General features: G+C 46.5%; 1 protein-coding gene across 2 annotated transcripts; it reads left to right on the plus strand.

The window, feature by feature from the left end:
* The first annotated feature begins 1,226 nt into the window (after positions 1-1,226).
* On the plus strand, positions 1,227-24,441 carry WDR24 (WD repeat domain 24). 2 transcript variants are annotated; one of them, XM_089655750.1, is made up of 9 exons: positions 1,227-1,924; positions 5,980-6,157; positions 9,259-9,931; positions 12,613-12,728; positions 16,474-16,589; positions 20,348-20,452; positions 21,803-22,140; positions 22,801-22,985; positions 24,200-24,441. In XM_089655750.1, exons 1-9 carry the CDS (start codon positions 1,444-1,446, stop codon positions 24,366-24,368), a joined length of 2,361 nt encoding a protein of 786 aa, XP_089511876.1. In that variant the 5' UTR covers positions 1,227-1,443; the 3' UTR covers positions 24,369-24,441. The 2 variants fall into 2 exon arrangements, with proteins under 2 accessions (XP_089511876.1, XP_089511877.1); XM_089655751.1 differs by having other exon boundaries at positions 21,803-21,912.
* The last annotated feature ends 1,014 nt before the right edge of the window (positions 24,442-25,455 follow it).

Here is a 25,455-nt window from a genome sequence, read left to right on the forward strand (position 1 = left end):
TAGCCATTGCCATGAGCTACCACCAAAGAACAACCCAAAACAAACTCTGATGATCACGGCGATACTGCATGTGTTTGTTATTGTACCCGTAGTACGGCCCAGAAACAATAGTGCACATTTTGCTTTTTTTTTTTCCCAAAGTAAAACATCCCAACCTTTGACCCAAACTCTGACACTGACCTCAATCAAACACCGATCCAGCTACTTTACCTTTTTTATTTTTTGTTTACAGTCTTCTCCCCTAGCAAATAGAAGATAGGATGGAAAGAGTACAGGGGTGGGGTGTACTCCTGACTGATCACTGTGACAGACAAACACAGGCGATCATGTGACCATGACTAATTTCCCAGCTCCCGGACACGGAGCTGTCAGTGGTAGCTCAGTGTATGTGTTGAGAGTGTGCTGTTGTAGCGTGTTCCTACCAAACATATGTGGCTCCACAGAAGATGACTCATTTCAGCAGGGCCACATACAGTATCTCCCAGAAGTGAGTACAGCCCTCACGTTTTTGTAAATATTGTATTCTAACTTTTCATGTGACAACACTGAAGAAATGACACGTTGCTACAATGTGACGTAGTCAGTGTACAGCTTGTATAACATGGAAATTTGCTGTCCCCTCAAAATAACTCAACACACAAAAAAATAACCCAAAATGCAACTCTTGCATTTTTAGTGTGTGTCCATTGAAGTCTATTAAACGCAATCTGCAGTGGGAAAAAGTCCCTGACCCTGTCAAAAAATGCATGCCCTCTTCCCCGTTAAGGACCTTTGGAGAACGGTGGGTGAGGGGAGCGGGCCTCGATTTTTACAGGAATCTGCTCCCATTTCCACTCTGGTCGCTTAGGCGATCAGAAGCGGAAGTTCTCCTATCCCCCTCCCCCAAGTTCTTCTGGGACATGTGACAGGTCCTAGAAGAATGCAGGACCATTTGAAAAGTGCAGCGCTGCTCGCACATGCACAGTGGTCCCCCGGCTGTGAAGACGCAAGCTGTCACAGCCGGGTGCCCACACTTAAGATGCCGGGGACACAGGACAGCTGGTTTTTGTAGCTAATGACTTTTATTTATTTTTGACAGGAGACTGGAGCTGTGCTTTAACATGGAAAAATATATGCAATGACTGGTTTATGGAATTTGCAAGCCTGCAATGTGCACAACATAGAACCTCTGTAGCAGGGTGGTTAGACTGCTGATCTCATTCTTGTCTTTGTATCTCCTAGGCTTGACTGTAGAAGTGGCGTGAAATCTCAGGTGGAGGTCCTGATTAACTGGTCCAGTCCTTTGGAGAAGTCTTTCATGCGTCAAGATCTTTAGGAAACGGCACCCGCCTCGCTCTTAGATATGTGAATCTTCATACCCTTTCCCCTGCATCGTCCAATAGAACCGCTCTTGTGGAGACCCTTACCGGAGTCTGGAAGGGGGCCAGTGGCCGGGTGCCCGCCATGGAGAAAATGGCGCGAGTCACCACGGCCCTGGGCGGGAACACCCTGACAGGCCGCACCATGTTCTGCCACCTCGACGCCCCGGCAAATGCCATAAGCGTCTGCCGGGACGCGGCGCAAGTTGTGGTCGCAGGCCGCAACATCTTCAAAATCTACTCCCTGGAAGAGGACCACTTTGCGGAGAAGTTGAACCTGCGGGTTGGCCGGAAGCCTTCTCTGAATTTTAGCTGTGCTGACGTGGTGTGGCACCAGATGGATGAGAACCTTTTGGCCACGGCGGCCACCAATGGTGTGGTGGTAACGTGGAACCTGGGAAAGCCCTCCAGGAACAAGCAGGACCAGCTATTTACAGAACATAAAAGGACGGTGAATAAAGTCTGCTTCCACCCAACGGAGGTCTACATGCTGCTCAGCGGATCCCAAGATGGTTACATGAAATGCTTCGACCTCCGTAAAAAGGACTCTGTCAGCACCTTCTCAGGTATGGCTCTGGTATATCTGTGTTGGGCTATATAGATGGAATTATTTGGTAAGTCATTGGTGGGCACTTGTAACCACTTGCCTACCGGCACTTTCACCGCCTTCCTGCCCAGGCCAATTTTCAGCTTTCGGCGCTGTTGCATTTTGAACAACAATTGCACGGTCATGCAACATTGTACCCAAACAAAATTATAATTTTTTTGAGACCAAACTTTCTTTTGGTGGTATTTAATCACCACTGGGTTTTCTTATTTTTTTTGCTAAACAAACGAAAAAAGACCAAACATTTTGAAAAAATTTTTTTCTTAGTTTCTGTTATAAAATTTTGTAAATTAGTAATTTTTATCCTTCACTGATGGGGAGGCACTGACGGGCACCACTGATGGGGAGGCACTGACGGGCACCACTGATGGGGAGGCACTGACGGGCACCACTGATGGGGAGGCACTGACGGGCACCACTGATGGGAAGGCACTGACGGGCACCACTGATTTGCCCCCATAGGAAGTTGTCTCCTATGGCAGCACTAGTGCAGGCTCATGTCTGAGTTCCACTGTCTGCATCTATAGACATAGACAGCGGGATTTAGCACTCCCCCGTTTGTCATCGGATTTGATTGACAGCAGTAGAAGCCAATAACTCCCGTAGCTATCAGTCTGCCCTTTGGGAAGGGAGAAAGAGGAGGGAGGCGCTACTCTTGTGCACATTGCTGGATCGAGATCGGGCTCAGGTAAATATAAAGAGGGGGGGGGCAGCATACACAAAGGTAAAAAAAAACTTCATCCATTAGAACCACTTTAATGCTGCAAACGCATTAAGGTAAAAAAAAAATCCAGCCTTTACAGCAACTCTAAATTGGAATTCCAGGATAACCTTAACTACTTTTAAAACTGTCCCCTCCTCCCTCCTAACACCTGTGCTTACTAACCTGTGTAAGAAAGATGTGATCCCACTCCCCTGTGTCAGCAAGCACCACTGCAAGGGAGAGGAGGGAGCACAGACAGCGGATGGGCCATTGAAGCCTATTGGTGACATCATCGCTCCAGGCTTTACTAGCCATTGTCTGATTGTTCTCTCCTCTGCCCTGCAGCCGCTTCTGGCTGACACAGGAGAGACCATGTGACCAGACCAAAGCAGCCTCAAAATAGGTGTGTGTACACATTCTTCTTGTTAGTGGAGGAGGGGAATTTTTAAATAGAAGTCAGGGTTACCTCAGAATGCCACTACAAAGCCAAACTCCATGTTTATTGTCCCTTTAAATAGTTTGTTTGGGCCAAGTTGGCCCCCAAAAATATTTACAGCACTAACAGATGCATTTGCTGGGCACGTTGTATTAACTTTATGTAGCCGCAGGTACCATGCTGTGTTTCAACATGGGGAGGGGGGGTGAAGACTTCCCGTCCCACTCCTGGAACAAAGAAGTCGGGCTGAGTGCTGGTCAGCCCTTCACTGGAATCTTTGTATTCTATGAATGGATACAAAGCTTTCTCTGACTGGCTGAGGTGGGGAGATAGGTTGATACTGCCACTATCTCTGCCAGTCATAGAATACAAAGCTTCTTGTGAATGGCTGAGGAATGCTCAGCCTAACTATTTTGTTCCAGGAGTGGGACAGGAAGCTGAGGCTACATACATATAATACAGTGCGTCCAGAAAACGCACATATTAGTGCAGTAAACTATTTAAAGGGACAATCAACATGGAGTTGGGCTGTAAACTGCTGATAAGTGCCCTCAGCCCTTGATTGAAAATGTGCTGTGAGCATTCCTAGGATGGTGATTAGATTCAGGCTGTCCTCACAGATCACTTCTTCGTACGCCATGAAGTCACTGCAATGCTTGTGGAAAGGCATCGATATCACAGACCTTTATAGAACGATCTGTTTGGGTTTATGGCAATGCTGAAATAGCAGGAAAATGTACTACAGGGCACCCACAGTTATGTAACAGATACAGAAAATTTTATATCAAACAGAGTACACTCACGTTGAGAAAAATGGATAAATATAAGAAAATGTTGAAACATATCTAAACCCCAAATCAACAGAGTAATGTTATTGCAGCTTATTGGTCCTTCGATGTGGTTGCTGCAATAGTTTTCTTTTTTCTACATTTTTATAATGTTTTATATCTATACACAATTTTTTGCATTTCGTTTCTATTTTAAACTGAATTAGTTGTTTTACAAGGTGAAGAGTCACATATACAGTGAGGAACAGAAGTATTTGAACCCCCTGCGATTTTGCAAGTTCTCCCACTTAGAAATCATGGAGGGGTCTGACATTCACATTGTAGGTGCATTCCCACTCTGAGAGACAGAATTAAAAAAAAAATTCAGGAAATCACATTGTATGATTTGTAAAGAATGTATTTGTCTCGCACTGCTGAACATAAGTATTTGAACACCTGAGAAAATCAGTGTTAATATTCGGTACAGAAGCCTTTGTTTGCAATTACAGAGGTCAGACGTTTCCTGTAGTTCCTGACCAGGTTTGCACTGCAACAGGGATTTTGGCCGACTCCTCCACACAGATCTCCTCTAGACCTGTCAGGTTTCGGGGCTGTCGCTGAGCAACACAGAGTTTCAGCTCCCTCCAAAGATGTTCTATTGGATTTAGGTTTGGAGACTGGCTAGGCCACTCCAGAACCTTGATATGGTTCTTACGGAGCCACTCCTTGGTTCTCCTGGCTGTGTGCTTCGGGTCGTTGTCATGTTGGAAGACCCAGCCACGACCCATCTTCAGTGCTCTGACTGAGGGAAGGAGGTTGTTGTTCAAAATCTCACAATAAATGGCCCCATTCATCCTCTCCTTAATACAGTGCAGTCATCCTGTCCCCTTCGCAGAAAAGCACCCCCAAAGCATGATGTTACCACCACCATGCTTCACAGTAGGGATGGTGTTCTTGGGATGAAACTCATCCTTCTTTTTCCTCCAAACACGACGAGTGAAGTTTAGACCAAAATGTTCTACTTTGGTCTCATCTGACCACATGACTTTCTCCCATGCCTCCTCTGGATCATCCAGATGGTCATTGGCAAACCTCAGACGGGCCTGGACGTGTGATGACTTGAGCAGGGGAACCTTCCGTGCAATGCATGATTTGAAACCATGACGGCGTAGTGTTCTACCGACAGTGACCTGTGAAACTGTGGTCCCAGCTCTCTTCATGTCATTGACCAGCTCCTCCCTTGTAGTTCTGGGCTGATTCCTCACCTTTCTTATCATCAGTGATACCCCACGAGGTGAGACCTTGCATGGAGCCCCAGTCCCAGGGAGACTGACAGTCGTCTTTAGCCTCTTCCATTTTCTAACAATTGCTCCAACAGTTGATCTATTTTCACCAAGCTGCTTGGCAATTGCCCCGTAGCCCTTTCCAGCCTTGTGGAGGTCCACAATTTTGTCTCTGGTGTCTTTTGACAGCTCTTTGGTCTTGCCCATGGTAGTAGTTGGCGTCTGACTGACTGTGGGGTGGACAGGTGTCTTTAAAGAGCTCAGACAGGTGCTACTAAGTTAGATGAATGAGTGGAGTAGAGGTGGACTTTTTAAAGGCACAGTAACAGGTCTTTGAGAGCCAGAATTCTTGCTGTTTCTTAAGTGTTCAAATACTTATGTTCAGCAGTGCAAGACAAATAAATTCTTTACAAATCATACAATGTGATTTCCTGAATTTTTTTTTAAATTCTGTCCCTGAGTGGGAATGCACCTACAATGTGAATTTCAGACCCCTCCATGATTTCTAAGTGGGAGAACTTGCAAAATCGCAGGGTGTTCAAATACTTCTGTTCCTCACTGTAGTTTAAGATTTCCGCTCACAGCATAGGACGTTGTAAGGACACGGAGATTCTAGCAAGATATTTTTAACAGATATTTTTTTCAGTACTTGCAGAAAATGTACTTGGTCTGCAAAAAGAAAACTATTGCAGCCACCACAACGAAAGACCAGTGAGTTGTAGCAAATTACATTTTTGTTCTTGGCTTTTCAATATACTTTAGGTATCTAGGTTCCCTTGAAGGGCAGTACACTTCATCGTGGCTAACCAGATAATCCTGTTGCAGGTCAGTCTGAGAGCGTGCGAGATGTACAGTTCAGCATCCGAGATTATTTCACCTTTGCGGCTACTTTCGAAAACGGAAATGTTCAGCTGTGGGACATCCGAAGGCCCGACCGCTTCGAGCGCATGTTTACTGCTCATAACGGACCTGTCTTCTGCTGTGATTGGCATCCAGAGGACAGGCAAGTACCCTGATGGAAGGCCACTCTAATGCTTAGTTACAGTGTGTCTGTGCAGAGAGGGGTGAGCGAGGAGGTATGTGTGGAGATTAGTATGTGTGGGTGCAGTGGTGCCAAGTAAAAGGCATTAATACTGAATCACTTTTAAATTTACTACAGGTATACAGTCTTGGGGGCACAATGTCAGTGGAGTAGTGTGTGAGTGTTGTGACCAGTGGAGTAGTGTATGGGTGCGGTGGCGGTCAGTGGAGTAGTGTTTGGTGGCGGTCAGTGGAGTAGTGTTTGGTGGCGGTCAGTGGAGTAGTGTTTGGTGGCGGTCAGTGGAGTAGTGTTTGGTGGCGGTCAGTGGAGTAGTGTTTGGTGGCGGTCAGTGGAGTAGTGTTTGGTGGCGGTCAGTGGAGTAGTGTTTGGTGGCGGTCAGTGGAGTAGTGTTTGGTGGCGGTCAGTGGAGTGGTACATGGGTGCAGTGTCGGTCAGTGGAGTGATGTATGGGAGCCAATGATGGTCAGTGGAGTAGTGTATGTGTGCGGTTGGTGGTCAGTGGAGTAGTGTATGGGTGCAGTTGGTGGTCAGTGGAGTAGTGTATGGGTGCAGTTGGTGGTCAGTGGAGTAGTGTATGGGTGCAGTTGGTGGTCAGTGGAGTAGTGTATGGGTGCAGTTAGTGGCGGTCAGTGGAATAGTGCATGGTTACGGTTGGTGGCGGTCAGTGGAGTGGTGCATGGGTGCGGTGGTGGCGGTCAGTGGAGTAGGATATGTGTGCGGGGGTGGCGGTCATTGCAGTAGTACATGGGTGCGATGGTGGCGATCAGTGGAGTGGTGCATGTGTGCTGTGGTGGTGGTCAGTGGAGTAGTGCATATGTGTGGTGGCGTCGGTCAGTGGAGTAGTGCATATGTGTGGTGGCGTCGGTCAATGGAGTAGCGTGAGTGTGGTGTCGGTCGGTTGAGTAGCGTGAGTGTGGTGTCGGTCAGTTGAGTAGCGTGAGTGTGGTGTCGGTCAGTTGAGTAGCGTGAGTGTGGTGTCGGTCAGTTGAGTAGCGTGAGTGTGGTGTCGGTCAGTTGAGTAGCGTGAGTGTGGTGTCGGTCAGTTGAGTAGCGTGAGTGTGGTGTCGGTCAGTTGAGTAGCGTGAGTGTGGTGTCGGTCAGTTGAGTAGCGTGAGTGTGGTGTCGGTCAGTTGAGTAGCGTGAGTGTGGTGTCGGTCAGTTGAGTAGCGTGAGTGTGGTGTCGGTCAGTTGAGTAGCGTGAGTGTGGTGTCGGTCAGTTGAGTAGCGTGAGTGTGGTGTCGGTCAGTGGAGTAGCGTGAGTGTGGTGTCGGTCAGTGGAGTAGCTTGAGTGTGGTGTCGGTCAGTGGAGTAGCGTGGTGTCGGTCAGTGGAGTAGCGTGGTGTCGGTCAGTGGAGTAGCGTGGTGTCGGTCAGTGGAGTAGCGTGGTGTCGGTCAGTGGAGTAGCGTGGTGTCGGTCAGTGGAGTAGCGTGGTGTCGGTCAGTGGAGTAGCGTGGTGTCGGTCAGTGGAGTAGCGTGGTGTCGGTCAGTGGAGTAGCGTGGTGTCGGTCAGTGGAGTAGCGTGGTGTCGGTCAGTGGAGTAGCGTGGTGTCGGTCAGTGGAGTAGCGTGGTGTCGGTCAGTGGAGTAGCGTGGTGTCGGTCAGTGGAGTAGCGTGGTGTCGGTCAGTGGAGTAGCGTGGTGTCGGTCAGTGGAGTAGCGTGAGTGTGGTGTCGGTCAGTGGAGTAGCGTGAGTGTGGTGTCGGTCAGTGGAGTAGCGTGAGTGTGGTGTCGGTCAGTGGAGTAGCGTGAGTGTGGTGTCGGTCAGTGGAGTAGCGTGAGTGTGGTGTCGGTCAGTGGAGTAGCGTGAGTGTGGTGTCGGTCAGTGGAGTAGCGTGAGTGTGGTGTCGGTCAGTTGAATAGTTCATGGGTGCGGTGGCGGTCAGTGGAGCAGTGTATAGGTGCGGTGGTGGCGGCCAGCGGAGCAGTGCAGGGGTGCGGCGGCCAGCGGAGCAGTGCAGGGGTGCGGCGGCCAGCGGAGCAGTGCAGGGGTGCGGCGGCCAGCGGAGCAGTGCAGGGGTGCGGCGGCCAGCGGAGCAGTGCAGGGGTGCGGCGGCCAGCGGAGCAGTGCAGGGGTGCGGCGGCCAGCGGAGCAGTGCAGGGGTGCGGCGGCCAGCGGAGCAGTGCAGGGGTGCGGCGGCCAGCGGAGCAGTGCAGGGGTGCGGCGGCCAGCGGAGCAGTGCAGGGGTGCGACGGTCAGCGGAGCAGTGCAGGGGTGCGGCGGTGGCGGTCAGCGGAGCAGTGCCGGGGTGCGGCGGTGGCGGTCAGCGGAGCAGTGTAGGGGTGCGGTGGTCAGCGGAGCAGTGTAGGGGTGCGGTGGTCAGCGGAGCAGTGTAGGGGTGCGGTGGTCAGCGGAGCAGTGTAGGGGTGCGGTGGTCAGCGGAGCAGTGTAGGGGTGCGGCGGCCAGCGGAGCAGTGCAGGGGTGCGGCGGCCAGCGGAGCAGTGCAGGGGTGCGACGGTCAGCGGAGCAGTGTAGGGGTGCGGCGGTGGCGGTCAGCGGAGCAGTGCCGGGGTGCGGCGGTGGCGGTCAGCGGAGCAGTGTAGGGGTGCGGTGGTCAGCGGAGCAGTGTAGGGGTGCGGTGGTCAGCGGAGCAGTGTAGGGGTGCGGTGGTCAGCGGAGCAGTGTAGGGGTGCGGTGGTCAGCGGAGCAGTGTAGGGGTGCGGTGGTCAGCGGAGCAGTGTAGGGGTGCGGTGGCCAGCGGAGCAGTGTAGGGGTGCGGTGGCCAGCGGAGCAGTGCAGGGGTGCGGCAGTCAGCTGAGCAGTGTAGGGGTGCGGCGGTGGCGGTCAGTGGAGCAGTGCAGGGGTGCGGCGGTGGCGGTCAGCGGAGCAGTTCCGGGGTGCGGCGGTCAGCGGAGCAGTGTAGCTGTGCGGCGGTTGATAGTTGAGATGTACACGGCTACATTGAGAGTCAGCAGAGAAATGAAGGAGGAACAGCGGTGGGTTGTATGGTTTATGTCTGTGCAGTGGCGTTGGCCACGTGCCTGAGAAACCCATTTATTTTATACAATATATGTCTTTATTTAAAACACAAATCGTAACACAGTCACTTTGATTTCCCTGCAGAGGTTGGTTGGCAACTGGTGGCCGTGACAAGATGGTAAAAGTGTGGGACATGAACACTAACCGAGCCAAGGAGATCTACTGTGTTCAAACCATTGCTTCCGTGGCGCGGGTAAAGTGGCGGCCTGAGAGGAAGTATCATATAGGGACATGCTCCATGATGGTGGACCATAACATATATGTGTGGGACGTTAGACGACCCTTCATCCCATTTGCCACCTTTGAGGAGCACAAGGATGTGACAACGGGAATTGTTTGGAGACACTGCCACGACCCTTACTTCCTACTCTCGGGCTCTAAGGACAGCACGTTGTACCAACACATCTTCAGAGACGCCAAGAGGCCTATAGACCGGGCTAATCCTGAAGGCCTCTGCTATGGCCTATTCGGAGACTTGGCCTTTGCAGCCAAGGAGAGCCTCATATCTTCGTCGTCATCATCCACTGATTCTAATAGGAAGCCGTATGACCGACGTCACCCCATCTTCTTCCTGAGGAAGCCGGACCCCATGGAGCAGTTTGAGAACATTTCTAGCGGGTTAAGTGTTTTCGAGGCGGGTGGAGGAGACATGGGCTGGTTTGTAGCCACAGCTGAACGTTACGCTTTGGCTGGGCGGTCGCTATCTGAACTGTGTGATCACAATGCCAAGGTGGCCAGAGAACTCAACAGGTGGCAGGTGAGCTGTAGGGGAGCATGTGACTACATCACCGGTGCCTAAAATGAAGGCCTGCTAAGGGAGGAGCTGATCAAAGTTGGCGTTTTATTAGATAAATGCTGCTTTAATTCCTTTTGACATTGGCTTTTCAGAAATGGGGATTAGGATGACAGGTAATGAAGATTTGTCCAGTTTGAGATGAAGGTCCCCTTTAACGCTGCTCCAAGCACTTTTTTTTTGTCTTGTTTTGTTTTTACTGAATAGACTGGAGGAGATTTACCATCTCTTCTTTCTATCTGTGAGCAGGAAGGCATAGACCGCTACCAGAACATGACTGACCCTTCTTCCCCATTGTTCAGGAAGTGTTTCTGTCTTTGTTCCCCTGGCAGAGATTTCTTATTATTCTCTGTTCTGACAGGAAGTTAGGCAATATCTTCCCAGTGAGGACAGTAATACAAATCTGAAAGAGGCTCTAATCCTTCCCAGCCCGAGGTCAGTAGGGGGCCCCATGAGATGCCCCTGGTACCTTTCATTGGCTTTTTCATAGGCTTTTTTGGATGTGGGCGAGGACACGGGCCCCATGATCCCTTATTGCCCAGGGGCCCCATGAGTTGTCAGTCCACCCCTGGGCAGGGCTTGACAAATTTGCTTTGAATCTAGGAGCCAGCTAGCGTAGCATGGTTTGTCAGTGCCAAGGGTAAGGCAACTTTTGGTCAACAATCATGGCAAAACCGCACCACGTTTTAGGTGGTATTGAAAATAATGGCACCTGAACCTGCCTTTTGCGATTACGGCGATTCTTCCGCAATCCCACCCAGGTGTGAATGGAGCCACCCTGGTTCACACACATGCAATTCTGGATGCGTTTTCAAACTGACAGATTGGCATGACAGGCTAGATATTGTGTTCCTATTGAGCTGGTTCACACAGATGCAATCCACACGCATTTTGTTTTAGTGCCATTATGAAAAGGTTCCTGTGCCAGTTTGTAACGGTGAGTTTCGGCATTGAAGTCGGTGGGAGGGGTTTTGGCATTGAAGTCGGTGGCCTGGGATTTGTCGAGCCTTAGCATAGGGGACCTGCTTCCTACAGCGCAGTTCTCTGCCATGCTGAGCAGTGTTTATATCTAGATATACAAGAAATGCGCAGCGCTAAAATTAAATAAAATTCAATAAAAAGGTACATATAAAAAACATCATGATAATAAATTATGAGAATGTTCATAAAGTGACTGTAAGTGCTCATAGGAATCCTGCGTTCTCTTTAATTTGGTGCTTGTGCAATCAGGTATAGAAGAAATGCGCACTCACTGCAACGCATAATAAAATGCGCGTTTGTATAATAAATCCAGATGTCATCAAGGTCATCTGAGTTAGGGCAGGAATGGGGTTGAATCCCTCACAGAATATATAGATCCTTAAGTGTTGATCAGGAGAATACCAGAGTTCCCTTTAAGGGATGGATGGGTGCAGCTCACCAGGTGTACAGGAAGCTCCCCGAGGACTTTGCCGACCAGCATTCATTTTCAGACAATCCAGTTTCCAGAGAGGGAGCCTCCTGTACACCTGGTGAGCTGCACCCATCCATCCCTTTAAGGGAACTCTGGTATTCTGATCAACACTTAAAGCCCCAGGATCCATATATTCTGTGAGGGAACACCAGCGAAAGAAAGCTCAATTTGTGGGAAAAAAGGATGTAAATTTCATTTGGGTGCAGCGTGGCATGACCGCATAAGTATCAGTTAAAGTAATGCAGCACCCTAAAGCAAAAAATGTCCTGGACAGAAAGGGGGGGGGGGGGGGGTAAATCCTCTGGAGGCCAAGGGGTTAAAGCACATCAGATTTAAATACGGTTTTAGTTAAATTTTTTTTTTTTTTTTTTTATCAGGACAAGTAGATTGGGGCACCAATGTAGTCGCTGGACAAGTAGTTTTTTTCAAAAATGTCCACACCCCTGAATATACCATACTTGACTATTACCCCTGTAAGCTGAAGTAGACATGACTAGTTTACAGGTCTCCTCTTCTGGGTTCTGTGCTGAGCAGCTGGCCTGATGCATTCTCTGATTGGATGAGATGGAGAGCATACATCACCACCCTGCCTCATCCAATCCAAAAATGCTTCACATTCGTAAAGAAAATGCAAGGCATTCTTTCAATGGCGCCCGTGCTGAACAGAAAGCAGGCATGCAACCACTCAAGGCGGGACCTGGAAGCTAGTGATCACTGGAGAAGCAATTTCTACGTCAATGATTTCCAGCTTCCAGGGGCATCAACCAGGTACGGTATGTCCATAGTTACATTGCTCCAAGCTGGAATCATGTAACTATAATAGAGCTTTGTCTGGCATTCTTGGACTGTAATGGATAAACTATGAGGTCTTGGGTCTGGTTGTCTTTTTGTGGTGGGAAGGTTTGGACCACAGGGCTGATTAAACACTTCACATATAATAGTGTTAGCTATGTGACTAGACATTCACTCAGGGTTCAGTTTTATATTTATGTAAAAAAAAAATGTATATTGAAGTAAACATATAAATATACAGCCGGTTCTCACTAACATACACGGCGGCTCCCCTTATCAAGTGTCTTGTTGAAGTCTAGGTTGGACTGCTTGGCTTTTGAGGTCCATGCAAATGTATTCAGCAATTCGATATCTCATAGCATATGGGACTAGTAAGTCGTTTTGTTTCCTGTACTTCTAGGTTGCACAGACTTGGACAATGCTCAGAATCATCTACTGCAGCCAGGGCACCATGCCACCCACCAATCTGAACCACAGCTTGAGCAAAAGTGGAAACACCTTGCCACTCCTGAACAGGTGAGTTTGCGGGATTAACCAGTTTTGGGCACAGTGGGGGTTGAAGAGTGTAAAACCTGGTGCAGATCTGCATAGAAACCAATCCGCTTCCAGGTTTTATTGTAAGGGCTCATGTACACGGGGCGTTTGGAAAACTCTTCTGAACGATGGAAACTGACTGCTGGAAAACGTAGGTTAAAAAGCGTTTGCATACCGTGTTTATGTGCGGTTTGTGTTTAGAAGCGTTTTTTTAAGATTACCTCAGGAGACCTTCCTAAATGCTCAGAATGCACTGAAAAATAGTAAAAAATTAACTATTTCAGACATTTTGAGAGAAATAGAGAGAGCAGAAGCAGAGAGAGCAGTATGTGTGGAGATGACCTGTCTTTTCTGGTTGTAGTCACTATTAATCCCATCGTGAGCATAATGCGGCACGTTCTACCATTGTTTCCTTCACGTAAAACCTGGAACTGACTGCGATGGTGTACCGGGTCCATTTGAATACATGGAAAATGCTTTGCATGCATTTCTGATGATGAAAAAAAGCTCCGGACAGCATCTGGATATGGAACAGTTAAAAAAAACCCTTCTAAACGCAAACACTTCTAAACACAGCCGTGTTTACAAGCGTTTGGCGCTTGAAACGCTGATAAAATCTACTCCTGAACGCAAGTTTGGTGCATTAAAAAAAAATGACTGTAAACTCAACTGCCTGTAAACGACAATGTGTACATGGACACATAGGAGAACATTAGGAGGAGTTCAGGGGCTGCTGAAAAAAAAAAAAAAAAACACAGAAAAGCTCCTGAATGTCAGTTAATCAGCTGCAGTGTACATGAGCCCTAAAAACTTAACTGAACAAGCTGAAGGTAGAAGCTGATTGGCTCCCATGCACAGCTGCACCAGATTCTGAGTGCTCCAGTTTTAGTAAGTCTCCCCCTGTGTGTGCTTTACACACACCAAAAAAACTTTAATGAAGTAAACGGGGTATATATAGTATATCCTGTCCTTCTGCTCTGCCCCCGCTCCCTCCTCACACTTGCTGGTAATACCTGTCTGTTTAAAAGGACAAACTGGAGTTGCTGTGTAAATTTGGAAACTGTAGATGTTTCTGCTGTCAAGAAACTGTCAGGGTTTGTAAACCCTGTTCAGACAGGAGATAGATACAAAGTAGCATTGTTAGGATACATGTACACATGCCACGTTGTGAATCCCAGCTGCAAGAATCTACTGATTACTGCACCTGGAATTAACAACTGTGTGCGGATAGTTGTGTGTGTCCATCTACGGTCACCGCAGGTAATCGCTGGTTGTGCGAACACTTATGCAGGCCATAGACGGGGAGAAAAACGGCAGATTTTTCTTTTAAAAAACAAAAAATCGATCGTTCAAGCGGCCGACGTTACCATCAATGGTAAAAAAAATTGGCCGATTTTCATCCCGTCTACAGCCGGCAAAAAGTGTCCCTGCAGAGAGCTCCGCTATTTCTTTGACCGTTCTTTGACAGTTCCTTGACATTTACAGAGGTTGCAACAATGTATCTATTTGTATCCATTTATGATACAGATGTTTTTATTCGGAAACAAATAGATACAATGTTGCAACCGCTGTAAATGTCAAGGAACTGTCAAAGAAATAGCAGAGCTCTCTGCAGGGACACTTTTTGCCCTACTGGAATTCCTCAAATTTTTCATCCTTCTTCTTCTTCTCCTGCTTCATCATCATCCTTTTCTTCTTCTTCTTCTTCATCATCATCATCCTCTTCTTCTTTTTCTTCATCATCATCATCCTGTTCTTCTTCTTTGTCATCATCATCCTCTTCTCCTTCTTCTACCACTTCATCATCATCATCCTCTTCTTCTTCTTCTACTTCCTCTTCATCATCATCATCCTCTTCTTCTACTTCTTCTTCCTCTTCTTCATCATCATCCTCTTCTTCTTCTTCTACTACTTCTTCTTTCTCTTCATCATCATCATCATCCTCTTCTTCTGCTTCTTCTTCCTCTTCATCATCATCATCCTCTTCTTCTTCTAATTCTTCTTCCTCTTCATCATCATCATCCTCTTCTTCTTCCTCTTCATCATCATCTTCTTCTTCTTCTTCTTCTTCTTCTTCTACTTATTCCTCTTCATCATCATCATCATCCTCTTCTTCTTCTTCTTCTTCTTCTACTTCTTCCTCTTCATCATCATCATCCTCTTCTTCTACTTCTTCTTCCTCTTCTTCATCATCATCCTCTTTTTTTTTCTTCTTCTACTACTTCTTCCTCTTCATCATCATCCTCTTCTTCTTCTACTTCTTCCTCTTCATCATCCTCTTCTTCTTCTACTACTTCTTCTTCCTCTTCATCATCATCATCCTCTTCTTCTACTTCTTCCTTTTCATCATCATCCTCTTCTTCTTCTTCTTCTTCTTCTTCTTCTACTTCTTCTTCATCATCTTCATCCTCTTCTTCTTCTTTTTCTTTTTGTCTTCCTCTTGCAGGTCACTGCTCATGCGCAGATTTTTTATCGGTAAAAAATCGGCCGATTTGCCCATTATTGCCGCGAAAATCGGCCGATTTTTTTTCCAACTTTACCGAAAAAAAAAAACGGCCAAAATACCGAAAAACGGCCAAAAAATAGCCCACTAACGGTCCGAAAATCGGCCGATTTTATTTTCGGCCGAAAAATCGGCCGATTTTCGACCCACTTATGGCCTGCATTAGGCTCCATGCACACTAGAGTGTGTGTGGTTTTTTTTTTTGTTTTGTTTTGTTTTTTGTTTTGTTTTTTAAAGCTCCTAGAAGCTGTTATCGGTTTTTTTTTGTTTGTTTTTTGGGGGTTTTTTTAAAGCTCCTAGAAGCTGTTATTAGTGATTTTTTTTTTTAAAGCTCCTAGAAGCTATTTTTTTTTTTTTCGTTTGTTTTTTTGTTTTTTTTTAAAGCTCCTAGAAGCTGTTTTTAGCGTTTTTTTGTTTTTGTTTTTTTTTTGCTCCTAGAAGCTAAATAGTGTTATCCTATGTGTCCATGCACACTACTATTAGCGTTTTTTTTAACTTCAATATCCAGGAACAGAAAAAAATTTTGTTTTTATACATTTTTAAATAAAAAAAAAATAAAAACAAAAAACAAAATTTTTTTTTTTTGTTTTTTTTGTTTTTTTAGTAATGTTAAAATTATTGCCAAACAGGCTCATAACTGAAATGAAGAAATTGCTCTGGTTCAGAAGGGGTGTAGAGGTGTGAGAGCTGAACTGGTTAAAGTAGATGTAAACCCTAATCACGTGACATTGAGTTTGTAAAAGTTCTCACCCTAGGTTCACATCTTTGCTGGTGGTGCCGCTGCGGATCCACACGAAAATCCACCCGCACAGAGAAATGCGGACCCTCGGGCGGGTGCCATTGGTTCTAATGGCACGCCACCCGCACTGGAAAATGGAACTGTGCTGGGAACCAGGTTCCCGTGCGGGCTGCGTTTTCAGAAGAAGTACAGGAACTTCTTCCCTACGTGGCACGGGAGTCCATTCAAATGAATGGGCTCTCGTGCCCCACACGGCTGCATATATGTGAACCGGGGGTCAGGAACAGACTGTTGTCGCCTCATAACAGGAAGTGACTGTACAGGGGCCTTCATGGCAGGATCAGTAGCTGGTATTATAATAAAAGCTGCCAAAGAAAAAAAAAAAAAGAAAATGATTCTTTTAATGACATTAACATATTAAAGCTTTTATGACCGTTTATGTAAACTTTGTGTGACGACTTCTATATCTTGGGCTTCCCCCTCAGCTTCAGCATAAAGGAGATGCCCTCTGGGATGAGCAGTGAAGCCAGGCTGGAGCACAGCAAGGGAGACAGCCGAGCAGACAGTGTTCTGATGGACTCAGCAGCCATTAATAACGACGGTAAGGAGAGAGGAACTTTATATGAATTTCCTTCTGGAATTAATTCTGGACTTTTGCTCAGGTTATCCGAATCAAGCCAGGGAAAATCTGCGCTAAGTCAAACAAATAACCGTGTATAGGCAGCCGCTGGGCAATTGTTATACTGATTAAACCATTCAAATAATAAAGAGGCAGCGCTAAATATTTACTTCAGGTACTTATATATCGCCATCAATTTACGCAGCACTTTACATATACATTGTACATTCACATCAGTCCCTAACCCTCAAGGGGCGTACAATCTAAGGTCCCTAACTCACATTCATACATACACATACTAGGGACAATTTAAACAGGATTTAATTAACCTACCAGCATGTCTTTGAAGTGTGGGAGGAAACAGGAGTACCCAGAGGAAACCCACACAGGCACAGGGAGAACATGCAAACTCCAGGCAGGTGGTGCCATGCTTGGGATTTGAACTGACGACCCTAGTACTGCCAGGTGGAAGTGCTAACCATTTAGCCACTGTGCTGCCCAATAACACGTACAGGCCACGCCCTACATGTTTCTTCGGAAACGACGCCTTACCAATCCCAGCAAGTGGAGGTGCGATGTCTGATCCTATGTTGGGAGCCATCAAAGGAACACATTTTCTAAGCAAGTTTGAACATTTATAACTTTTGACCCTTTTGTAGTATTCCATCTGCTATCTTTTATTTATATATGAAGCTCACTGAATCCCGTCATTTATGTGATAACCAGGCAGAGGCATTGAATTGTAGGAGCTCACGCACAGCAGGGCACTAAATAATGCCAGCAGTGACACCTCCACCAATCCACAGCTCCAGGTTCCGGGTGTGCAAGCAGAGTAGCCTCTGATAGCTTCCAGTGCTATACAGTCCATGGAAAAAAGGCTGCACTCCGGTATGACAGCACCGATGGTATCCTTTATTATAAAAATGGTGGAATACAGCAGATAGGGACCCAAACGTGTTTCAGCCATAAGGCCTGATGGCAGAAATGCGTTGGCACTTTTGTCTGCTGTATTCTACCATATTTGTAATAAAGTATACCATACCGGAGTGCCGCCTTTTTTCCGTGGAATATATTGAAATTGGCTCTTGCTTTCTTTACATTTTTTTGTGCACTGACAACTGTTCCAGATAAAAAAAAAAAATGCTGATCTTTTCTGAAATCATTATGTTTAACAAGCAGCTTCGGGGACAGGGTCTCTTTTAACACCCAACATACCTACTATAATGTTCTTGATTCTGTGACTCGCTTGCTAATGTCTGTTTAACTACATGCCGCCCAGCCACTGTACATATACGGAGGCAGGGCGGCACTCACAGGCAAAACCACGTTTTAAAACGTGTGTTTTGTAAACAAACGGGGCGCGCGGCCGCCCCCCTATTTGTCCCGCGGATCACCGCCGCAGATGTCAGTCGCCGGGTCACAGCGGCTCCTTAGCGGCTATGTCCCGGCGATCGGCGGCAAACAGTGACAGAGAGCACAGCTGTAGTAGCTCTGCTGTCTGTCACTTCCCTGTCAGCTCGAGGATGAGCTGATCGAGAAAGAAGTTTCTCTTTCTCGATCAGCCTTGTCCTGTCCAGTACACACCCCCGCCCCCTCGTAAAACACTCCCCTCACTCCTATAACCCTTCCCTGCTAAATAAAATTATCCCCTTCCTCCCCATTGCCATTAGTACAGTGTCAGTTTTTTGTTTTTTTTGCACTGATCACTGTATTAATGTTTTTGGGGATGTCAGTGACCCCAAGTCAGTACCCCCCAATGTCAGAATGTCTGCCGCAGTCCCGCCATAGGTCGCTGCCATAAGTCCCTGATTGCCGCCATAATTCGCTGATCGCCGCCATTATTAGTATAAAAAAAACCCCTAAAAATCCCAGTATCTTTCCCGCCATTTGTAAACGCTATAACTTTCACGTAAACCAATTAATTTACACGTATTGGGTTTTTTTTAGCAAAGACATGTCGCAGAATGCATTTTGGCAGAAATTTATGACTAAATTTGATTTTTGCATTTTTTTTTTTTTACTGGACATGTTTTATAGCAAAAAGTCCAAAATATTGTTTTTTTTTTTCCTCAAAATTGTCAGCCTTTTTTTTTTATAGCGCAAAAAATAAAAACCGCACAGGCGATCAAATACCACCGAAAGAAAGCTCAATTTGTGGGGAAAAAAAGGATGTAAATTTCATTTATGTACCGTATTGCATGACCGCGCAATTGTCCGTTAAACTAGCGCAGCGCTGTATAGCAGAAAAATGACGTAAATTGCAGTATCTATACCATAGGTTGTAGACGCTATAACTGTCACACAAAGCAATCAATATACACTTATTGGGATTTTTTTTACCAAAAACATGGAGCAGAATACATTTTGGCTGAAATTTATAACTAACTTTGAGTTTACTATATGTTTTTTATAGCTGAAAGTAAAAAATATTGTTGTTCTTCAAAATTTTTGGCCTTTTTTTGTTTATAGCGTGAAAAATAAAAAGCGCACAGGTGATCAAATTACACCAAAAGAAAGCTCTATTTGTGTGAAAAAAAGGACGTAAATTTTGTTTGGGTGCAGCATTGCATGACCGCGCAATTATCAGTTGAATTAGCGCAGCGCCGAGTAGCAAAAAGAGGCGTGGTCATTAAGGGGGGTAAATCCTCTGGAGCTCAAGTGGTTAAAGCTAACTTAAGCGGTGATCCAATCGACATGTGAAAAAAAAAAAAAAAAAAAAGTCAGCAGCTACAAAAAAACGTAGTTTTCACTGGCTGTCCTCTCTCCAGTGCCGGCATCTTAAAGTGGAGTTCCACTCACCCTGTCAAAAAATAAAAGTCAGCAGGTACAAAAACTGTAGCTACTGACTTTTAAAAAAACAGCCACTTACCTGTCCCTCGGTCCCGCGGTGTGTCCCCTGCAGCCCGTTTCACCGGCCATCCTGTATTCCAGGTGCTGGCATCTCCAGTGTGGGCACCCGGCTGTGACAGCTTGCGGCTCCACAGCTGGGTACCTACTGCGCATGCGCGAGTAGCGTTGTGCTTCATGAATGGTTCTGTAGTCTTCTGGGATCTGTTGCGTGTCCCAAAAGACTACAGGGAGGGAGGGAGGACACCTTCCGTTTCTTATCGCCTAGGCGATCGGACCAGAAGTGGGAGCGGGTACCTGTCTAATTAGGGTACCCGCCCCCTACCCACCCCAAAGATGCCAATCCTTAATGGGGAGCGGGGTAGCAGTCCTTTAAAGCAAAACTTCCCCTTTTGGGTGGAGCTCCGCTTTAAGGCCAACTTAAGCGGATATCCAGTCAAAGTGTAAAAAAAATAAGTCCGCAGTTACAAAAACTGTAGTTTTCACTGGCCGTCCTCTCTCTCCGGCATCTTAAGTGTGGGCCTCTGGCTGTGCCAGCTTGTGGTGCCCACTGTGGACTTGTGAATGGTCCCGTATTCTTCTGGACCCGTCATGTGCCCCAGAAGACTGGGGGGGGGGGGGGGTAGTGTTGAGGTCAACTTCCACTTCTGATCACCTGTCAAAATTGGGTACCTGCTCCCTCTCACCCCCCGCTCCCCAAAGGTGCCGATCCTTAAAGGGAAGTCGGGGACGAAGCCTTAAAGCGGAAGCTTCCCCTTTTGGGTGGAGCTCCGCTCTAAATTGATGTACAGTAAATGGCTATTTATTATTTTTTCCATTCTTTTATACCGTTTTTGAGTTTTTTTCTCTTTCTATGTAATTCTAATTCTTAATTATTCACTTTTTCCTGGCAGAGAATGAGGAGACCGAGGGCAGCGATGTTCCTGCCGACTATCTGCTCGGAGATGTGGAGGGAGATGAGGATGAGCTGTATATGGTTGACCATGAGCATCCCCACCGTAAGTCCCATTTGCAACCTTACCTGTTTGTGAACTGAACATTGGGAGGGTTACTCTGTGTATTAGTTCTGATGACCATTGGGCCTGAAAGTGATGGACAAAGACAAAATTTGAGTTCTCCTCAGAACAGGAATTGAGTAAAAATCCCCCCCAGTGGGGACCTGTTCCAGGGGTAACTTTCCAAGAAGAGATTTCCCTCACTTTGCAGAGATTTTTTTTTCCCCTCACTTCCTGTTCTGTATGTTATCAATTGAAGGGAATGATCCTCAGTGGCAAAATATGTGACCATTTCCTACTTTTATCAAAGATTAAAGAAAAAAAAAAAGTTTGGCATTTAAATGAAACCCAGAATAAGGGCTCGTTCACACCATGGTGCAGAGATGTCAGTTTTTCTGCATGCGTTCTGCAAGGGCGCAACAAAATCAGTTGTTCTCTATGTGCCCTGTTCACACCACAACACTAGTATCACCTGCAGTTTTTCTGTGCAGGAATCTCCAAGGTGTGTAAAACTCATTGAAGCACACTTGAAAACTGATATCTCTGCAAGTGAAATCTGCTGCTCAGTTTCCGTAAGTTTTTCTGCACATATGATGTGAACGAAGCTTAAAGGTAAACTGCTTGGAGTCTGACTGATGAAAGAAAAAGTCAGTTAACAGCTAATGCTATCCAATGTATTCAAAGTGGTTGTAAACTCTTACATATACCCAGTGATGTGACTGGCCTCAAGTGATACACAGAGATGAAACCAATCTTCTTTCATAAGTTGTACCTGTTTATCTACAGTCTTCCCTTCTCTACATCTGTACAAAGTCCAGAATTTATAAAGCTGGTCTGAGCTGTCAGAAAACAGGGCAGAAAGATGAAATTGCACACTGCAGAGTTCAATGAAGAGAGCTGATTGGAGGGAAGAGACCCCCCCCCCCCCTGCACACAGGAACAGAGCTGAGGCTGTCAATCACAGGCTGTGTACTGGAGCTCCCCTGTCACCATTTTTCTCTTGGTTTCAGGTAAACTTTTCAGAAGTGACTCATGCTGATAGCAAAGGAAGGAGGCCTCACACGGAAATGACACTTAGTGCTCTGGATTGAGAAAAGAAAACACTATAGAGGCATATGCTTTGTTCATAGTTCATTTCTGAGGTTTACAACCACTTTAATTCCTTTGATGGAAAGTGTTTGTATTCACAGCAACATGGTGTCCTGAGTTGGGCATTGTTACCGTCAAAGGTTTCCAACACTTAACACAAACTTGACAAATTTCCTAATGCCACAGATTGAGACTTGGTGTACTTTGTATTTTGGAGTCCATGGTCCTTAATGTAACCTGTAATATCCTTTGTGTCATGTGCAGCGGAGGAGCAGGAGTACGTTCTTCCCCAGGAGGCCTTCCCGCTTCGTCACGAGATCACAGACAACCCGTCGGCCCTGGACCACTTACAGGATAAAGCCGACTCTCCCCATGTGAGTGGAAACGAAGCAGAGACCGTGTCCCTCACTCCGGTGGAGTCTTTCTCCCTCATTTCTATCTCTCACGCGCTGTATGAGAACCGCCTCCCCAGCGACTTCTTCAGTGCCACTGTCCGCGACATGTTGTGCTTCTACGCCCAACAGGGTGACGTGCAAATGGCGGCCTCTGTGCTCATTGTGCTGGGGGACCGGATCCGCAAGGAGATAGATGAACAGACACAGGTGATAAAGCAAGGCAACCATTATTTTTTCTAACAGTAGGAAATGCTATGTTGATATATGATAACTCTACTCTCTGGATAACTTCTGCTGTCTAGTTCCTGTGTCAGCTCCTCCCATGCTTGCCTCCAGGACTTCTCCCACCCTATGGGACTCTCTTCCCCAATCTGTCTGACTGTCTCCTAATCTATCTACCTTTTAGACGATCCCTGAAAACCTTTCTCTTTAAAGAAGTCTATCCTGCTTCTACCTAGTAAACCGCCATTTGTTTCCTCCATCAGCTCCTCCCCCCCACAGCTATTATCTTTTGTATCACTCAACTCTTCCTCCTAGACTGGACGCTCTAATGAGCCGGGCCCTCCCTCTGCTTCCTCTGTTTGTAAAGTGCTGAGCAAACTGTTGGCACTATATAACTCCTGTATAATAATAATGATGACGTTTATTACGATAGAAAATTTGCATCAAAAGGTTGACCGTTTGAAAAATTCTAAGAATATTCTGTATTATGTAGATCTATGATGTACTGACAAGCATATCATTTCTTCACACAAAAGCCCCTTGTATACATTGTTACTGGTTCTGAATGTTTTTATTTAGTGTATGTTTAGTGTATGTTTGTTGCTTACATATATAACAAAGATCATGGGTCTCTACCCCCTATAGGAACACTGGTTCACCTCCTACATTGACCTATTACAGCGATTCAAACTGTGGAATGTGTCTAACCAGGTGATCAAGCTGAGTACCTGCAGTGCCATCAACTGCCTGAACCAGGCCTCAACCACCCTCCACATCAACTGCAGCAACTGCAAGAGGCCCATGAGCAACAAGGGCTGGATCTGTGACCGGTGAGGAAAGAAATGATTAGCAGAACTTGGCACCATGTACAAAAGAAGCAAGATGGCTTCTGTTTTTTTATATCGGTTTCCTTTTTGGCGCTGAGACCCACCCTCCATGCTGAGCCACTTTGTGCTGCGTTTGCATCCACCTTGGAGCTGCATGCAGGCAGTCCATAGAAGTGGATGCAGACACAGCGGCTGTGCAGCCACAGTCGCATCCAAAGTCTGACATGAAGGCAAAAGCGGTGCATGGATCCGAATGCAGACACTTTGGGGTTTATTTACTAAAGCTGGAGAGTCCAAAATCAGACTCCCTTCTGCATAGAAACCAATCAGCTTCTAACCTCAGCTTGTTCAATGAAGCTTTGGCAATGAAACCTGGAAGCTGATTGGTTTCTATGCAGAAGGGAGTCTGATTTTGGACTCTCCAGGTTTAGTAAATAAACCCCTTTGGGTTTGGATCTGTGCACCCGCTCCTGCCCACATGTCATATGTTGATAAGCAGCTGTGTCCATGCAGCCACTGAGGGGAATTTTCATAAGAATGGAACAGCTGTGTGCATGGAAACCAATGAACTTCTATCTTTCATCTCCAAAGGTTAACTAAGCAAGTTGAAGGAAGAAGCTGATTGGTTACAATGTACAGCTGCTTCAGATTCTGGCTCCTCCATTTTTATAAATTCCCCACAGTGCCTTTGCATCTACTGACTGCATGCAGCTCCGAGGTGGATGAAAACACAGCAAAATGAGAACAGGTCCCAGCGCCCATCTGAATGAGCCCTAAGTGCTGGTTCTCATATATACTTGAACTGTATCCAATCTGCATGATGTGAAAAACCATTGCTTCCTATGGTGTGTATTCACATATGTCTAGTGCACTGGCAGTGCGGATTCAGTGCGGTTTGAAAAAGAGTCCTGTGTGATTTCTGAGCAGTGCGGTCCGATTCATGTGAGGATTACAGGCTATTGACTTCTATGGGAACCGTTTATAAACTGCCTATGTGTGAACCGGATGATCCTGTTCTGAACTTGATGTAAACCTGACATGAACCAGTGAACAACTACTGTATCAATTAACTGTGTAATCTGAGCTTCAGTGCACACCACTCATGTGTGAATCGGCCCCTGCGTGCGAATCGGCCCCTGCGTGCGAATCAGCTCTGTGTGTTATTTTCCTAATAATACTTGACTAAATTATTAATGGTTTCTCTGTCTCCCCAACAGGTGTCGCCAGTGTGCCAGCATGTGCGCAGTATGCCACCACGTAGTGAAAGGCTTGTTTGTCTGGTGTCAAGGCTGCGGACATGGTGGACATCTCCAGCACATCATGAACTGGATGCAGACGAACTCCCACTGCCCCGCCGGGTGCGGGCACACTTGTGAATACAGCTGAACTTTGTATATATGAGTGCATACAGATGAAATCATTGTCAGCTGGTGTTTGAGTAAACCCATGACACAGGAAATATTTCCACTGCCCCCTTCTTGTGAGGAAACGTGCCACTTGCAACACTTTTTTTCTTTTTTTTTTTTTTTTATTCCTACTTAAAGTTAACCTGTCCTTGCCAAAAAGTGCCTAAAGTAACAACAGTGAGTGCTGAAGATCTTGCTGCTGCTTGAGGTACTGTATTAGTTTTAGTCTTTGTGTCCTGCTGGAGCCCTTTGGATCCTCAGCCCAGGCTGTTCGAAGGGTCTTGATGTCTCTCCTGGTGTAGGACTCCTTCACATGGGGAGCACCCATGTGTACACCTCAGCAAAGGACCATTTTTGCCTGCTGTGGATGCACAAGTGTTCTGTACATTCGCATCCAGGCATTCCCATTCATTACTGTTGGGACTGAGCGGCTGCATGGAAACAGCTGCTGGTCCAAGTTTAACCACTGTGAGAGTGCATGTCCCCAAAATTGGGAGCAGCAGTTGTGTCCGTACAGCTGCTGCATCCCATTCGCAATGAATGGGACTGTCTGCACGTGGATGCCTGGAAAACCTGAGCCTCCCGTGCAGGCAAAGGTGGCCCTTTGCAGGAGTGTATACTTAGGTGCACCCATGTTGATGAGCCCTTAGAATACCCAGGAGTCTTAGAATAGGCCTTGCATGTGCTAAGCCCCACCCCATGTAACTTAACAAATACCAGACATTAAATGTTCTGGCATTTGGAGGTTAAATGGGCAAGGTCAAGATGGGGGCAGGATTTAAAGTTGAACAACATGGACAAAAATGTTTTAATAATTATACACCTCATCGCCAGGAAAAAGGATCTACATCCATTTTGTGTGTACCAAATACATTCAAAAACCCAGCTAGTACCTTGTAAAAGTAGCCTTAACATCATCACTGTGCTGTACATAGCCTGTGCAGAGAGCAGAGCTGTGTGGGAGGGGCCCAGCAGGCTCCACCCACTACAGGCTGCCTGCAGAAAACTACAGGAGGGGGTGGAGACAAGACCAGTCACCCTGCACATGGAGAGAGAGCAGCAGTGAG

The sequence above is a fragment of the Staurois parvus genome, unplaced genomic scaffold (assembly GCF_062004578.1).
Source record: "Staurois parvus isolate SC_StPar_1 unplaced genomic scaffold, SC_StPar_1.0 ptg000867l, whole genome shotgun sequence".
Taxonomy (NCBI): domain Eukaryota; kingdom Metazoa; phylum Chordata; class Amphibia; order Anura; family Ranidae; genus Staurois; species Staurois parvus.